This window comes from Aulonocara stuartgranti (genome assembly GCF_965226115.1).
Source record: "Aulonocara stuartgranti genome assembly, chromosome: 9".
In the NCBI taxonomy this organism is placed as follows: Eukaryota; Metazoa; Chordata; class Actinopteri; order Cichliformes; family Cichlidae; genus Aulonocara; species Aulonocara stuartgranti.
Genome location: NC_138960.1, coordinates 29,294,672 through 29,312,959, shown reverse-complemented (window position 1 = coordinate 29,312,959; position 18,288 = coordinate 29,294,672). Strand labels below are relative to the sequence as shown.

At 41.1% G+C, this 18,288-nt stretch overlaps 1 protein-coding gene across 12 annotated transcripts in view; it reads left to right on the top strand.

The window, feature by feature from the left end:
* pmfbp1 (polyamine modulated factor 1 binding protein 1) overlaps positions 1-17,796 on the top strand; it is a 99,032-nt gene extending 81,236 nt beyond the window's left edge. For 4 of the 12 annotated variants that reach the window (XM_082547716.1, XM_082547715.1, XM_082547719.1 and 1 more), the window contains 6 exons: positions 6,805-6,914; positions 7,245-7,319; positions 8,217-8,310; positions 8,408-8,448; positions 13,520-13,622; positions 16,471-17,794. In XM_082547716.1, the coding sequence (XP_082403842.1) occupies positions 6,805-6,914; positions 7,245-7,319; positions 8,217-8,310; positions 8,408-8,448; positions 13,520-13,622; positions 16,471-16,854 (807 nt within the window). In that variant the 3' untranslated portion in view covers positions 16,855-17,794. Of the gene's footprint in view, positions 1-6,804; positions 6,915-7,244; positions 7,320-7,427; positions 7,489-8,216; positions 8,311-8,407; positions 8,449-10,380; positions 10,558-13,519; positions 13,623-16,470 lie in introns of those variants that run through there. The other 8 variants (XM_082547714.1, XM_082547713.1, XM_082547718.1 and 5 more) reach the window with 7 other exon arrangements.
* The last annotated feature ends 492 nt before the right edge of the window (positions 17,797-18,288 follow it).

Below are 18,288 nucleotides of genomic sequence, written 5' to 3'. Positions count from 1 at the left end.
TGATCTAAATCCAGTTGAGGTACATTTTATAGGATAACTGTAATGAAGGTCTGGGAAGTTTTTCCCCCAAAAGCCATTGTTTTGTCTTTTTATGTCAATCCAGCCATCATTGTCTGCAATATAATATTTTAAAACATATTTAAATTAAGGGTTTTAATTATTAATATATGGTTTTGGTTGATTTATATGTGATTTATACTTCAGTGAGAACAAACAACCCCTGGATTAACACGGAAGAGCTTTATGCAAATGTACAGTTTATAAGGTTGGGAAACCTGCAGTCAGCTGAGACTGAAGAAGTCACTTGGATGAGTGACGAAACGTTTCTCCCACTGAAAACGCTACATCCAGATGAACAGAATCAACTGTCTGGGACTCGACTGCTAGAATTAGGGCCTTATTCATTTCTTTTGCCAATATGTTTTTGTAAATTTGTGGTCCTAACTGCTTAATAGAAATTTTCCATCAAATCATGTCATCCAGTACTCGTGCGTTCTCACCCCAGGGCAACAAATACTGCTATTCTGTTGCTGGCACAGAAATGCGGACAGGTATCTTTGGCAGTGCCTTGACACGTCAGCCATAGCAACACCGGACGGACATGGATAAGTAATGTTTCTCTTTTAAAAAGTCCACATTTGAAGGTCTAGGCACCAAAGACTGGTTGTTTAGATTCATGGCTTCACAAAACACCCATATTTGAAATCCTGGAAATGAGAAAAAATATTTTTTAAAGCAATATGGAAAGATTTTCTCATTTGAGCCAGAAAAAGTCACAATAGGACCACTCAAACTAGTTTCAACTGCGTAACTTTTTGTTTGCAGATTTTTGTAAAAAAAAACAAAACAGCATGTTGTATGTGCAAGCCTGTAAATATCTTTGTGGTTTTTGTTTGCAATCTGGCTAAGTGGATGCAAAACAAACGTGTTGTATTTCAAATTTTAGAGACACTTGAGATGTCGGTTCGCCGTAACGGTTGTAGCTGTTCACTGATCTCACTCATTATACCTGATAGAAGCCCCCAAGCCTGGACTAATTAGCTCAGAACGACCTGCGCTTGATCACCATTTTCACACACAAACATACACACACATGGCGAAATGAGGACAGACAAATGAAGCTCATTTGTTTAGTTGATGAATAAAGAGAAGTTGCCCAATTGTCTGACTGTTAAACCATGGAATGGACTTTGTATTTGCACAGTGTGTGTGCATGTGTGTCCCATCACCATCCCACACAGCTCATTAAGCTACACTGTTGTAATTCATTTGAGAGATGGAAAGGACAGTCAAGCAGGAAAACTAACCATGTTTTTTCCCCTCGCATGTTGTTGCTATAACTTTTCACGTCCTTCTTAGCTGTCACCCAATATCCTTCTTTACCAAAGAAGGCTGTACGTTTGTGTTTCTGTCTCAGTACAAAACCATGAAAAGTTCCTGTACAGACGGGTTCATAGAGGTGACATATGGCAGGAAGAATTTAGTCTCAGACTGGAAGGAAGAGGCGATAAGAAAAAGGTGTATTGAAAGGGTTTTTTTCTCCTCCTTGCTGTCACCTTTGGTTTTTGTTTTATTGATAATGTGTTGGATTTCTTAAGCTTTTCGTTCAAGCACAAAATAGGCAGACTCACATCAGTCATAGCTCTTTTATTTTATTTCATTTCATGTTTTACTTTATAAACAGTTTGTCACCTTGGTCAAGATTTACAACACTTTTAAAACGAGTGGAAATTAGTTTGGTTTTTTTTAATAAATCAAACATGAGAGTGTTTAATTAATCAAATAAAAGTAAGGGAAAATACTAATACTGCAATTACTCAAGGTTAACATCTAATTATTTCACCTTGGCAACAAGGTTTAGCTCTGCTAAATTCGCCCTCACAGATTCCAAGAGTTGTGTTGTGTCACTCTATTACAAGCTGTGTTGTGTGATAGCCCCACGTCGCTGAGTTTTCAGCTACCACACTGGACTAAGAGCATCCATGAGGAGATTGACCTTGGCACATTTTTATTTATTAGTCATCGTGTGTGGATCTGTGTGTGTGTTTGCGTGTGCAGGAGAACATAATGAATTATGTATAAATGCCTTGCAGTTAAAAAGCAAACCACGTACTGCAATGTATGCTATATTTATCCATCCATCCATTTTCTGCCGATTATCTGGGTGCAGATCATGGCGGCAGCGGCCTAAGTAGAGACACACACCTTTGGCAGCATGTTCCAGCTCTTCCAGTTTCCACACCAGCTGTGAGATGTAATCTCTCCAGCATGGCCTCGGTCTTCCCCGCGGCTTCCAAGCAATCACCTAGAAGGCATTCAGGAAGCATCCTAGCCTGTTGACCGGCCCACCTTAACAGTTTCCTTTCGATGTGAACGAGTTATGCTGAGGTTCTTAGAATATTTTTAAGGGAGATCCAAACCACCCCTTGGAGGAAGCTTATTACCACCATGATCTCATTCTCTCGGTCACTACCTGGAGCTCACGTGTGTAGGTTTGGGTAGAAATGTAGATCGAGTGGTAAATCAACAGCTTCGCTTCTTTGCTCAGCTCTCTCTTCGCCACAATGGACCGCTACAGCATCCGCATCACTGCAGACTTCACACCAACCCGTCTGTCAATCTCCCGCTCCCCTCTCCCCCAAGATGCTTTGGGGCAGCGCCTCCTCCCCGTAACTCTGTGCTTTGCCAAACTCATCACTGAAACAAGACAGCACGGATGCACCTCAGACCCTAAAATTGCTCTTTTGTTTTGCTGCTGTTATTTAAGCACTTGTGCGACCCGGTCAGCCGGAAAACTAAACACTACTCATTGTGCTATTGCGAATCCCTTCAATCCATAACGCATTTAAAGTTTTCTGTTGTTTGAGTTTTTCATCAAACGTAGACTTTTTCTTTTTCTTTTTTAGACGCTGCACGACAATATTTGCACATTTCTTTTTCTTTTTTTTGTCAGTAATCCTGTTACGCCTCAAGGACTAGCTTACCCTCCTTTATACAGGATCTGTGGAATAAAAGTGCAAAATTGAATTATTTCTAAGGTTGGATGTTGTTTGATATTATATTAGTGCTGGCGTATTGACTGAACTTGGTAAAATATTTCCATTGTATGCCTTACAAGTTTAAACTTATTTTCTACTGATTCCTGAAGGGCTTGTGAAACTTCAACCAAGGCTGGTTATGTAGCTGTGCACACACAGGCTAGATGCAAGACAGAGGATTTCAGTAATGGCAACCACTGATAAACAACCCAGCAGCATGCGTAGGAGAGTGTGTGATGAAAGGAATCGGGGAAAAGGAGTCAGGCCACGCAGCAGCAGACGAAGGTAATTAAAGAAGCCATCATCAGCATCATTAATATGCTAGATCTGCTGTGGCCCACTGACTAGTCTAATGGAGAACATGTCATCATCGTCACCATTAGGGAGAGTGGGACACACATAAACACACGCACACACTGTCTTAATGTTGGGTCACGCCACGATTACCACCATTAAGCCTAGAGTGAGAAGGCCTGCTTAGGAAGCCTCATTCTCTTTTACCATCATACATGCACGCATACAGTGCACACACAGAGCCCCGCACGCACTTGTGGATCTTTAATTCAGACCATGTGAGTGATAAGTATGCATATTTAAGTGATGTCAGGCCTGTTGGGTCTTTTAATTAGACAGAATGAATGAATGTTTTATAAAAACGTGTTTAACAATAAATGTGTTCATTAATTTGATGAGAGGATGTGCTCTGATGAGCTGAGTGGAACAGAGTAATGGCTCATATTCGGCTCTAGCGGTTTGATGGTTGTAGAAGCAACAACTAGGCTATCTGTTTCTGATTTTATACTCATTTTTATGTTCCTCTCATTACCAAGAAAAGTCTGCTTTGACGCATGTTTATCCCCTGACCTTGGACGGTTTGGTGGCTTTTAGTGAAAATACACTTTTGCCCAATGCGCAATGTGATACCGGTCCACAGCTCCATGGAGAATAGAAAAGATGGAAAATCTATTAACTTCTAAAGTCTCTACAATCATTTGCTCTCTTTCTTTTCTTTCTTCCTTTTATATTTTCCATCTGCAGGTATGCTTTCAGGTTTGTCATGAAAGTTCATTCAGATGTATAGGTTCAGAAAAAAATGTTGGAGTCCAGCAAAGTCTAGCTTGCATCTATTGAAAAGCATAGGCTGGAACGACTCGGGCAATTTTTTTTCTTCTTCTTCTTTTTTCTTTTTGGTAGGATAAATAAAAAAAATAATTAATTAAAAAAGAAATGGTACAGCAGCTGTAAAGATTTGAAATCTTTCACCAGCGCAGGAGTAGTCAACTCATATTCTGGAGTATAAAGCTGAAAGGACAAGAGGTATCACCAAACTTGGTTATAAATGCATTTTGTTGCCCCTTTTAGCCCCCATCATCTGCTAAAATATTTGTGCAACAAAACCAATCTAAATGTTAAGCAGGTGTGCTGACTTACTCCTCCCCACTGTTGCAGTGGCACCTCCTTGTCCCCCCCCCACACCATCCGTTTTCTACAAATGTCCCTCCCTCTTTCTCACAAACCTTTCTCTCTGCCTCCCTTGACACTGCTGGAAACAGAGTGATGATGTGTAATTTAGACCTAATCGCAACATCAGAGTTGTGCTGCGATTTACATCCCTCCACTAGCTGAGCCAGTCAGACAGTCAGGAGGGAGATGTTAATGTGAGACCGCAGGTAATTACTGTCGTTACAGCATGCCGCAGATCCTGCCAGTGTACGTGCGCCCATGTGTTGCGTGGGTGGGTGTTATTTGATCTTTTGAATGGTATAGCTTGATATATTTGCGCTTATAATTAATATGGGTGTGTTAATATGCGGGGGTTTTGCCAAGACGGCTTAAACAGAACTTTTTTCATGTGAATATGCGTCAGAGCACGAGACAAAACACAAGATGAAGTCACAAACAGTGACAATATTTACTCCACTGTTAATGTAATTACAATCGATAGCCTGACTCAGTTTATTCTTCAAAATTGAATGATTTGCTTGATGTAATTTCACCGATCCCACGGTTTCTCTTCAGCGCTTATTTGCTGAAATGCAACCCTTCCTTAATCCAATCCTAATTAAAAGCGCAATTTTTCATCATGTTACGCAAACTGAATTATTAATTATGTGTCACTGGTGTCTTCACAGCCTCATTGCTTACTCTTATGCATGTCAGTTCTGTTTTTTTCAGTGGATGCATAAGGTATTAAACAAATGAGTGTCTCATGGATTTCCTTGTGTTGCAACATATTTGAATTTTTACAGTGAAAGAAAAACAAAACCCGATGTGTTGTCTGCTGCTTCGTATTTTCTTGTGCAGGTGAAAAATTCATCAGCTTTAGAAGTTGTAAACTTTTGAACTGGTGCCTCTGTTTGTAGCCCTGGGCTGACTGACTTCTGTCAGATAAACTCGTTAATATTTTAAAAACCTTGACCTCAGGCAACTAAAAGTGTGGGTTTTTTTCTGTTTTCCTGCAGCCCATCTGGATATGGGCAAAACATATTTAATGGATGCTCAATCATCAGGAAACAGATGCCGAGTTCTGAAAGTTTTTGGACGCTACAGACAATAATCTCTTTTATTTTTAATGCTGATAGTTTTTTGTTGGCTAATCATTGCCTCCTTCACTTTTCACTACCATTATTTGTCCTGTTATGCTCACTTGAAGTCACTGGATGATAAAATGAATTATAATGATTCTTAATCACTTTTCTTTGTTTGATTGCTCGGGAATACAATTTCTTTCGCAACAACAGAATCAGTCTTATCTATGTGTTAAATTTAAATCTTCTTTAACTTTCTGGAAACACGTTGGCAATATAAAATAATAAAATATATATTTTGTGCACGCGTGAGATTGAAAATACACATGCAGATATACACACAGATGCACACCGTGCTTGATTCATCTCATACCTGCAGTTGATATTTTGACATTTCGGGTTAATCATTTGACATTTTTATAAACTTAAATCACGGCCCACATATTGGAAACTTTTTCTGTGTTTGCTCAAGTCTTTGTGGGAAGATGGTATGGCATATCAAGGTGTTTCTATGGCGATAAGGGTAATATGTCAGGGTCCCCAGAGTTTAGGCCTGGAAAGGTCCTGACTGATAAGCAGAATGAAAAAGTCAGCAGTTTGGCCAGTGCCATCCAGTCCCTGTTAACCCCACACCCATCTTTTCCCTTTCTCCAATCTCGCCTCCAGTCTGCTTCTGCCCCTCCACCCACCCACCAAATCCTCCATCTCCCCTCCCGCCTGCTTAATACCTCACCTTGCTATTTATACCTGTGTCTGCAAATGCCATCTCTTTCATCCTCCATTATTCTCCATTTACCTAATTTTTCTCTTGTGTTGCCATTATGCTCTATTTTTGACATTTAGTCTCACCCTTTTTGCACCCCCTCTATTTAAAGCATTACTTACCCTGCTTTTTAGCTTTTCTTTAATCACACCTTTGCTCCCCTCCACCCCACATTCATATTTAATATGATGTTTGCATCTGAGCGTGTGCACAGGCGTGTCTGTTTACAAGACAGAGACATGCAGTCCATAAATGTGTGAAGCTGCAGGATGTTAATATTTTAAAAAAATACTTTAAGCTGCTAACCTGTTTAAATTACTTGGGATTTGGTTAGCGTGAATATCGGTGTGTACTTCACTAATCTGCTGGGTAAAGTATAGAAAAGGGGGCAGTATATCTGCAATAAGGAAATGCTGAAAAGATTGCAACTGCTTAAGTTTTGATGGATAATTCTTGGCTACTGTATCGACTGTAGGTGATCACGCTCCGGTCAGAGATGGAGGGGACGCGGTCTGACAATGCAAAGCTTCTGCACGAGAGCCAGCTGGTCATGACTAATGTCAACCTTTGGATCACTGAGCAAAAGTATGGACACTCCCAACATGTTTTTTGTGAATTTAAAAAATAAAAACAGAGGATTTAAGGAAATAAAAGGAAGTTATTAATGTTTTCTTAGTTGGCACATGCTATAAAATATGTGTGTATCATATAGTGTACTGTTATGTGTAGCTACAGTTCAAGGTCAATCTACAAAATACTTTATGTTGTAGAAAATATTGATTTTATATATTTAAACCTGTTTAATGGTGCATTTTGATCTATTTGTTTATATTCAAACAACTAAAGGACAGCCAAAAACTGTTGATGTGTTAGTTTGTGTAGAATTACATTAAAAAATATGTCTTCCTTACTAAGGGCTTCCAGTGAGAGCATTATTGCCCAGATTAAAGCCCAAAACAAAGCTCTGCTTGTCATCACTAAAGAGAAAGAGTAAGTATATTTGGCACAGCGATATTTTTCAGTAGCTAGATTTGTTTGCGTTTGTAGACAAGTATGTTCGAATGAATGCGTTTCAACCCTGTACATCGCTTTATTTAGGGAATATGACTGAAGATGGTCGGCGGTGGTTTGGAAGTGAGGCAGCATGAAGTGTGTCTGTGTACGTGTGTGTGCATATGCTGAGGTGATTCAGGTAGACTCCCTGACATACTCACACCTGACAGTGTTTCTGTTTAGTCATGTCTCATAAATACACGCATACATGGGCGTGACATATTCTTCATGCCAGAGATCAAAGCTGTCTAGCTATAGTGCCATACGTTCATAATCCCCACCCAGCACCACCGTAACCATGTTCTCCTCTGTCTCCACTCACACGTGTCCTCGTTCATGTGTGCTCGTGTGTGCTTATGTTTTTGTCATGTTACCATGTGGCTCTTGTGCATAACAGACTCCATACACCTTTGTCGAAATCACATCTCCCTCAATGGTTCCTTTTCATAATGAACACAGTCCTTCAATATTCCCTAACCGGAAAATGTCTGCTTCCCGCCCCCCTGCAAATAAAACAATTTCAGAATTCTTAATAGGTCTGAAATTGGTGGGCACAGCAAGATACTGAAATAGATAGTCACTAGGGTAAGTGATAAATGCTGTGCAAAAAGAATTGTGTTATAATGGACTACAGTATATGCGTGTATGCGATGATGTCTGAACTGCTAGTTAAAGGCTGCTCTGGAAAAGAGAGAAACGCGGACATCACTGGTGTTGCTTGAAAGACTATTTTGTCAGCAATGTTAACAAGAGTCTCTTGATGATAATAGGTGTCTGCTATTCTTCCTCTCTATTTATATTTCTCTGTTTAACGCGTCTCTCTGCTTTTGTCAGATGCCTTCAGGAGGCTAATGACACACTGAAGGCGGAGGTAAAGAGACTGAAAGAAGCGGTGGATGAGAAGGAGAAAGACATGGAACTCTTCAAGGTGAACAGGGGCAGAGTGGAAAAGCAATGAACTACAAATAAGGAGATACAAGAGCGAGTCAATCATAAACAGGTTTGTTTTTTATAATTGTTTGCAGGCCCATCTCCGGGACTGGGGAGTACAGCAAGACAGGAAAACGTGAGTCATCTACATTTATGTGGGCATGTGTATGTGTGTGTGTGTGACCACACATTTAAAGGCATACGTTTGTTTGCATTCAGCAGCTGATCAAAGTTTAGCATGTAACAAAAGCCACCACGTTTGGCTCTTTCGCACACAATCTGGTCGGAACAAAGCTGATGATGATAGTAACAGCAGGAGTGCCAAGTTGTGAATGAAACGCCCCGCGGGCCCGGCCACCTGTGCGTAGCAGTGCCCGTGTGTGCACACGTGCTGCTGTTTTATTTCTTCTTCGTCGATCTGAATATGTTATTCATGCTGGGCCTTTAACAATGATTACACTTCAATCAAGTGCCCATCCTCTCCTGCTTGCAACCCCCGTGGCTGCCAAATAGCATTCATCAATAGAGAGGAGATATATTTATTATGTTCATTAAGCCAATGAAAACGAACGTGGCACAGATGGGATTGGGTGTAGGATGGAAGTGAGAAAAGAGGGTGCGCGCGTACGGGAGAGGGGGTGTTTGTGGGGGCACCTGCCTGCAGCGCTTCTCCCCATACCCCAAGTGTGAGCCCCCCTAAGGTACCCCTCATTAACAGCTCCCCCGCCCACGCCCCATTCTAACCTCACCCCGTTTTTTTTTTTTAACATGTGCTCATGTTGCACCCCTCCCCTAACAAACCACCAGACTCTGTTTCCAAAACGGATCAGATTTGTTTTGACTGGGGTAGGTTTCCAGTGCTATTCAAAGCTGTCAGTCATTTTAATGATATCATTAAGGGGCCGCGACAGAAAGATGAATCGCTTTTCTTTGTCTTTCCCTCATAATTGCGAATGAGCAAGTGAGAGGGACAGAGTGAGAGAGGCAGTTCATATAGATGTATGCATAAGAGAGGGTTTTGATTGAGCGAATATAATAACACGGAACGAGATAAAAACAGTGAATGAAAGCCTCTTCCATTGTGTCACCCCCATCCAGCCCCTCTTCCTCCTTTGCCCCCCTTTTTTATTCCATTCCTTCATTATGTTGATTCCTAATTTATTTTATTTTATTAGTATGCCCACACCTTCCCCCACACTCGCACCTACCAAAAAATGCCATATGTGTTAAAATTGCACTTCTATAAAGCAATAGATAATGTCATGATTGCAAGGCAGCCGTATACATTCAGAGTGTAAATTTCATTACTAGTGGGACAGGGGGTATCTTAACAATGTCTGTCTGCTGTCACTATCACTGACAGCAGTCAACACGGGGTGAAGGTTTTGTCATTAGATATGCCTTTATTAAAGAAATTTATTATGATTACCTGACCTACTGTTATAAAGCTGCTTGAATGAGAAGGCCTTTCATTGCATTTGTTATTTTGTGAAAAAGTAAAGCCCACAGGGAGGCGCGGAGAGGCCTGATGGAGGGGACCGCAATTGTGTTAGCTCGGTAAACGAAATTTTCTGCATTTCTCAACCTCAACAAATTACGTAAAACTCAACAAATTACGCAAAACTGAAGCTTTTTTACATGCAAATATAAATCTTAAGAGTCAAAAATGATATTGGCATATTTATTTGCATTTTCTGCTCAAAATCCACCTAGTGGATGAAGGATAAGGAAATCTCCAAGCATCAGCCAACTCGTAGCTCAATTTGCTGCCATAACGGACGGGAAAACTTAGATTTAGACACGCAGATCTAATAAGCGCTTGTTAATAAGGTGATGTTTTGACAAAAAGCATGTCTGTCTGAGCAGACATTTTTGTGTAACGGTGTTTACACTACATCGTGTCTATCCAAATCTATTTAGTAGCCGTTTCTGTAATCCTCGTCAGCAGCTGTTTTCCAGATGTTGTAGAATTGTAGATGTTCAAATATATATTTTTCTTGCACTGTAATCCCTTAAAAGCCTACTAGGAGTAACGCTTCTGAACCGAGCTGTTTCTGTTATATTTCAGGCCTCCCCATAGGACAAAATGACTGGGTGTGCATTGAAAGTTAGTGAGGGTGGTCTCTGCCTATGCAGCTACTCTTGCAAAAACTCGGAAACTATTCTAATGGTCGTCAAATTATTCATCTGAGGTGCCAAAAGTCGTCTTGGTGGGTACAGGGAAGGCCACATTTTTCTGGGGGAAAGAGTTAAAAAGTAAGCAAAACTTTATCTGTTTACCTTAGAAACCTTGTTATGAGGACAGTAATATCAATGCAGGGGTGTGGCTCTGGACATAGAACAGATTGTAGAGTTTGATCCTAAACAATGTACAATCTACAGTCCATATGTCAAAGGTTTTTGGCCACGGAGACCAAATTACATCTCTTATCAAACTAACACCTTGCCTTTCATTTCCACTGTGTAAATAAGTAGCCGAGTGTTAAAGTAAAAAGCTATTTTGCCATTACGGGTAAAAGCGGTATTGCTCAAACTAAAAAACAATGATAGGAGTTGTTATGTGCACAATTAATGCCCTGGATCGGTGATACTAAAAAGGTTTGTTACACTCTTGTTGCGCAGTAACATCATAGTGTCAATTAACAATCTCATTAAAGCCCCTCATGATAATCACTTATACAAGTGTCTTGTACCTCCCTCTAAAGTGCTGCGTGTGGCCTGATGGGTTTCGATGCTGCTTGCCCCTCCTTTCCCTCCCACCTCTCTCCTGCAGAAATGCTTATTAAGAAGAAAAAGAAGAAGGATAAACTCTGACAACAGACATTACAACCCAAAAATGATTTCTGCTAATATCTGAAAATATGATACCAGTACACATTGATATGCAGTGAGTGGCGGAAACAGAGATTGATGCTGTTTGCCTCTGGCAGCACTGACTCAGTGGCTGCCTGACACAACCCATGTGGGGGAAGCGCTCATAAAGCATCAGGCTTCATCAGTTGCACCGCTAACGATGTGCTTCCAATTAAGAGCACCCAGTGATCACAGCAGAGGATTTGTACAAACAAGGAGAACCAAAGTGACAGAGAAGCAGAAAGCGGCGATGAGAGGGAGGCTGTGTGAAAAGAGAGCCGAGCCTTGCATAAAATTTACAGCAAAAATGAGGACAGTAAATAAGAAAGATGAGTGAGACTGGAGCAGGAGAGGAACCACGTAGTTTATTGCCTGGTTTAGAGAGCATGGCCGCTTGGCTTTGACACTAATGACTGTAATTATACACACACTGATTGGATTAGGCTGCTAATTACACACATCTGTGTTTGCGTGTAAACACAGGAACACATGTTTACACGGGCGCCAAGCCAAGCGCTCGGCACTTCGCCGGTTTCTCACATCGAGTGCATAAATCTCACACAGTTGTCTCAGCAGCGGAGATGATTCATGATCTGCTGAAGACCACATTACCGCGTAGGAAAGCGTTTAAATCATTTGAGGAAAATGTGTAGATGTGGCGCTTTGGATTTTATGGAATTGGCTTGTGGTTAAAGTTTGTGTCTTCTGTTATTTTTTTTTCTCCCCCTTCGCTGTAGCAATGGAAACTCATGGAACTCGTCTTTCAAGCGGCATTCAAAATTTGAAAGATCAAAGGAAATTTCTGCATTTCTCTTATTAATGTTCTTTGTATCATCATTAGGGTGTGAAATTAAAAGATCTGCAAGGGTCAGTGGCAATTATGTTCAGTTTATAAATGTCATTTTCAGGAAATTAGGTTTTCTCACTTATATTGGCCAAGCTAAATTAGTTAGTTGGCTAATATGCAGGGACTCAGATTATATTTTGTCAGCTGGGGAATGTATGGATTGGGTTTTTTTGTGTTTCTCTTGCACATATTTGGGGGAACTTATCAAAAATATTCATGTTATCTAGATATATTTATAATTGTAGTTTGTTTTTTGCCATTAAAAAATTGTGTCGTTTTTTTGGAGCAACCATTTCTTTTGTTCAGTCTCGAAGCTACATGCTATAACTCAGAGTTGTATGATGATCCATAGAAATGCAAAATAATATTACACCCATATAAATGATTCAAAAATCAGAGAAGGAAATAGTCAAGAGATTGCTGGGTACCGTTTTTAAGCAGCGTTATAACTATCTACTGTTTTTGTTGTTGCCTTTGTTAGCTGCAAATGCACGGGAGCCGAAAACAATGTCAATTCAAATATTTGTGTCTTCCTCAAGTGTCTTCCACATCTTAAATGGTTTCAGTTGCGACTAATAAGGGCAAAAGTTTATGACTGCGTGTGTGTGAGCGTGCGCACGCATCTACAGGAACAATGGGACTATTTATTAGCGTTTCAATGAGTGCGTGCATCTTCTCAGTTGAGGCAAAATGGGACCATCTTCCCGTCCGCTGCTCTGATAGAAAATCCCAGCTTGCTCTTTTACAAGAAAATTAACATTGGGGAGGTACAGTGGTACTTTAATGGGCTAAGAACTCTTCAATAAAGTATTTAGAAGGTTTTTTTTTTCCAAATGCTAACTGGACAGGTTCACTGGGGCATGAAAGAAAGAGCGTAAAGCGGGGGCAGCAAGCTCTTCAGCCCGTACAGAGCACCATTATCCACCGTCGTTAATTTAATAGACATTCCTTAGACAGCCCTCGGTCTGAAGATAGGAGACCCTAACATTTGTTTGTCATTTCCCAAAACGGTTTTAATAAACAGTTAAAATCTTAAATGGCTTCTTGTACTCTTAATGTTCCCTGGCTGCGCTTGCGTTTGTTTTGTTTTTGTTTTTTGCTGTTTTGTTTTTTTTCCCCAGCTTTATATGCACTTTCTTATATAATTTAATGATTTCTGGAACCCATTTGCTCACCCATCTTTGAGTTTAGTAATAAGTTATAATGAAGATAGTTATAATGAAGATGATGCACGCCAACTTCTTTATGCCGCAGATTTCCGAGGACATTTGACTGAAACTGTTCAGTCAGGCAAATGCATGTCATTGTGCAAGAATAGGTAGAAGCAAGTGTAAACTTAATGTGCTTTTTAAGCTAAACTACAGACAAGGCAGTTAAAGGATCTGCAAGAAGGAAAGAGTTTTGTTATTCTGTTTTTTCTCTCAGACCGCTAAACTCCCTGTACTGTTTTAAAGAGTTTATTTTTCATGTATGTTTGTTTGCCTGTGTGCATACACTTGTGTTGCAGCATGGAAAAGAAGGGCTGCGTCGCTCTAAACCTCAGCAAAATCGAGGACATGCAGACCAGACTGCAAAGCAACCTGGAGGCCATCGGAATGCTAAATCAACAAGTAAGCGCTCGTCCACACGCACGCACACAGACACACACAAGAACACGTACACACCGGGTCCTGACAGTCCTTTTACCCGACAGATACAAACACACACCCACACACCGGCCCACCTGCTGTTGAGCTCACACAGAAGAGGAAGCTTTCATGCGTCCAACTTCAAACACACAAGCGCACTTACACAGAGGCGCACGCAGACATCCATTTCCTCTTCCTACGATAAAAGTGAAAAATCGGCAGCGGGGTGGGGTGCGGGATGTAGGGACGTGGTGTGGGGAAGTGGGGTGTGTGTGTGTGCGGGGGGGGGGACAAATCGTATCGGGAAAAGGCAGTGACGTTCCTTTCCACTGGTAAATGATTTCCCTTTCATGAAACTGAGAGAGAGATGTATATCAATACAGCCGTGCTGATCTCTCCATGACAGCATAGGGAAATGGCCCGCTGTGATAAAACAATGTGGGGGAAAAAACACAGAGGAATATTCTTGGGAAATGCTGACATTTTTTACTGTGTTGAGCTTCACAAGAGTCAACAAATCACCAAAGAAGAGACAAATCAAAAGTACTCCTCAGCCCCCTCAGTTCTCCAAAACTCCAGGGCCTAGGGAGCGGCTCACCCGACTTTTGTTAGTTTGTGAAGTGGCCTGCTGATTGACGGGGTATGACAAAAGCTGGTACTTGTTGAAGTTTTAATGCAGTGTTGTTTCAGTGAAGAGCAAATGACATTAGCTGTGGGTTTAGGATAGAGGAACATGGAGAAACGCAGAGGAGAACTCAGACAAGAGAGAAAGAGAGAGGTGTTGTTTAACAGGTCAGGTGTGTAATAGCACCTCTTAATCTCTAGTGTGAATCATTACACACATCGATCCAACATGGACAGTATACACACACACATACACGCAGGCAGTCAGGAAAGGAGAGGATGTAAACACCTCACTCTGCAGTGAACACACTTGCGCGCGCACACAGAGCTATCAGTAAAGAAGTTGAATGGAATGACTCAGATTATGAAAGGCGTTGGGTTACAAATCAGGTCTGTGTCTCCTTGAATCAGTCGTATTTACTCATAGTAACAAACTGGTTTGACGCCGGCGCTTTCTCACTCGCCGAAAGGCATTATACGGAGCACATATGCATGATTTCCATCCGACTGTCAAGCCAATTTCATGCAAACTTTTGAAACGTCACAGAAAATTAACAGAGATGAAGACGAACACGAGAGGACTAAAAATCGAGATTCTTTTCGAGACTCGATCAGCAGCAGGGTATCGTTCTTCTGATGATATCCAGGTTGTCTCGTGGCTACACGCGACAATTAAAACAGGCATTAAGCAGCTGAACAGTTTTTATGCAACTCTTTTATAGTTCTGTAATTGCCATAATTTGCATTAAAACTATACAAACAGTGGAAAAATACACACGCACACATGCTTAACTCCCTTCACCCCTACTTATACACATCCTTGTGTCCTTTTCATCCACATATATGCACACCAATTCACCCACGGAAAGTTAAGGTTGAGAAGACAAGCTGTGATTTTTAATTTCAACCCCCCCGCCTTACAATTAGAAAAGCATCCAGAGCCACAAAAGATGAGAAAAATTAAACCGGTCGCGTGCAGTTAATTATAAATGTCAGACTCTGTGTTTTTCATCTAGAATTGTTATTGCTTTTGGCATGACTGAAAATGGACGTGTTGCAGGAGGTTTGCCTGTTGAGGATAGTAAAGCATCTTATGATCGTTTGACACGTCGACATGCCATTGGTTCTTCGAGGGTTAAGCCTAAGACCCGTGCTCAGAGTTTATTGAGCATGTGTGTGTCTCTCTGTGTCTGTGTGCATGCGTACGATGTCTGGACGGGTAATATTAGCAGAACCATCCGGAAATGTGTCTGTCTCATCTCCGTTTGTGTTTTTCTCTCTCCTTCACGCACACACACACGCAGACTCACACATGGCCAGACATGTTAATGTGACATCATTCTTTAACCGTAGTTTTTACACGCACACACTTAAAAACAGATGTGGATGAGTGCAACTGTCATTACCCGATGAGTCTTTTTTGTCTTTACATCCTTTAATTTCTTATTTTACTCGTACTCACAGCTAAAAATACATTATTTCATATCTTTTTCTCTCTTTTATCTACCTTATTGCAATTTTTAGACTGGCACATTTTGCATATAATTACCGAGCTTTTACAACAAATATAAATGCTTTTATTTTTTGTATTAAAAGCCATGTTTTAACTCACACTCCACGCTGCCTTTACCCAAATGTCCTTGTCACACACACACACACACACAAATAAAACAAAAAATCCTCAATTTAGCTAGTCTATAATTGTGTTTCAGGGAGCCCAATCATGTCCTGACGATGTGCGATTTGTTTTGTGTCACGGATGATTTTGTGTCAAATCGACCTCTAATGATCGCTCAAATTGGCTGTTTTCATGTAGAAATTTACACTGTCGCATGACTCCCTCTTGCAACCATTTCAAACTGTGAACACAATACAATCCTGAACCCCACCCCCCCACCCCCTTGCAATTTTCCATTTGCATTTCTGTTTCAACAGGCATGAAAGCGACTGTGAAAGATGATGAATTAATCACATAATGGAATGTCAGTTACTTGATGAGCACGATAGCTGTTCACTTTTGATGGTTGATATTTATTGCTAACTTTGATTCGAGTTGTGTGATTCCACTGCTTCGGCTAAAGGAGAGCCGTGTTTTTTGGAAACTTCTCAAAAATGTGCCACTGTTCCTTTGGCTACACAAACATATTAATCTCTTTGTCTGCACATGTGCTTCTCTGTGTATGTTTCTTTCTTTTTTTCTCTGTAGTTAGGCAATCTCAGTCAGGAGAATAAGCGGTTGCGTAGGCAGCTGGAAGAAGAGAGGTCCATGCATAGACAAGTGGAGAGGAGTGGGCCCCTTCCTCCTCCCCCTACAACCACCATCCACCTCCCACTCTCTCTCAGTGTCAGCCCTCCTATCTGTGCCTCCCTTCCCTCATCCCTGGACCTGCCCCGTCTTCTGAGTATAGTCCCAGTGACAGGGGACACTAATGGGACTCAAACCAAGCCGACTACAGTCGGAGTAGGGAGACCAGGTGAGTCCAAGGCTTCGGATAAAGCGTCCTTGATTAGGCCGTCTTCCAAGTGCGCTTTCTCCGCCTCTGTGGAAGATGCCGGGTCTAAGGGGACAAGCAGGAATCCGGCAAAATGAAGCCCCCTGAAGACTTTGACCTGCCATGGCTTTTGACCTTCAGCTTCTCGCTGGGGAGCATACCCAGGATGAGGTTAATGTCCTGCAGGTCAAAGTCAAGTCCCACAGTTCTTTGTGCCTAAGGGGGCGCTCGGAAACAGAAAATAATGGAATTTCTTCAGCCATATTTATAAGGGTACTGCTGTTCCATGCAACGATTTATGCCAAGAAAACATTCACACTGACAGATTACTTAGATAGACTTAAAATTATGATAACTGACTGTGTCCTCAAAAATGTTTCAGTGCTTCAAGCAATTACATCTTCAATTAATAATATTATTCTGCAGCAAAACTGCAGCAGTGAGCACAAAATCTCAAATGCACTTATTTGAAAATTCCCAACAGTTCACTTGAGCTATAACCAGATTTTTGCACCTTAAATGCACAAATGAACTAATCAAAACAAGAAACTTAATGTAGATAGAGTTAAACAGTAGATCTGAAGATGAGTCCCGCTTGGATAAATGAGAAACAGCACATGATCCATCCACAGGCGTGGTTCAGACGTTGATGTAAATGGCAGTAACGCAGCCTCTGATTATGCTCCAGCTGTGCACCACGTGTCCCGCGTCTGCTGCGGTGAATGTGGCCGTGCGTCTCTATGTTTGAGTACATTATGTGTCTGTGTACTTCTGTGTCTCTTTGAGAGACTGTGGGCGAGCGCGTGCTCGCGTGATTGGGTGTATTAGCTGTCTGATATTATGTTTTATACTTTCAAAACTGTTTATTGATTTTTTTTCTGTGCCCCGTATTGTGACGGTAGCAAAATAAAAACACATATTTGCAAGCGGCTTTATATTCCTCCCCACTTTTGTTTTGCATGTCAGTGTGCCAAAAATATATTATTTCTGCCAGTTGGATGCTTGTACTGTAACAATAACTGGCAGTGGTACTCGTTAATTAGGCTTTTGTAAAAAAAATTATACGACTGCTGAGTCAGGCATCGACGCTGATACGGGTAAGTACCTTTCTAGGAAGTAAAATCGTTCCATTAAAAGATCTAAAATGAGTTTGGGACCTGGGATAACATGTAGATCTATAGGGCACGCGTTCCTCTATTCATGTTTCAAGTGTTTGAATAAGAGCAACTCTCATTCGCACAAATAAACCCTCGCAGAGGAAGCATGTGCATATCCAAAGTTATAAAGAGGGAACACTGTGATAATGAGAATTCTAGGAAAAGCAGGTCTCAGGCCACAACTAGCTTCTTCATCTTGCCTTTCTCTGTCACCGTGTCCACCTTCCTGTCTTCCAAACCCACTTTTTCTTTTTTTTTATCCTTCATTGGTTCTTTATATTTATATATATATATATATATAGCGGTTGTATAGCTGGTCAGGATGTCATACATTTTAATGATTTCGAGCGGAGCTGCATGTCCTTGTTAGCTTTG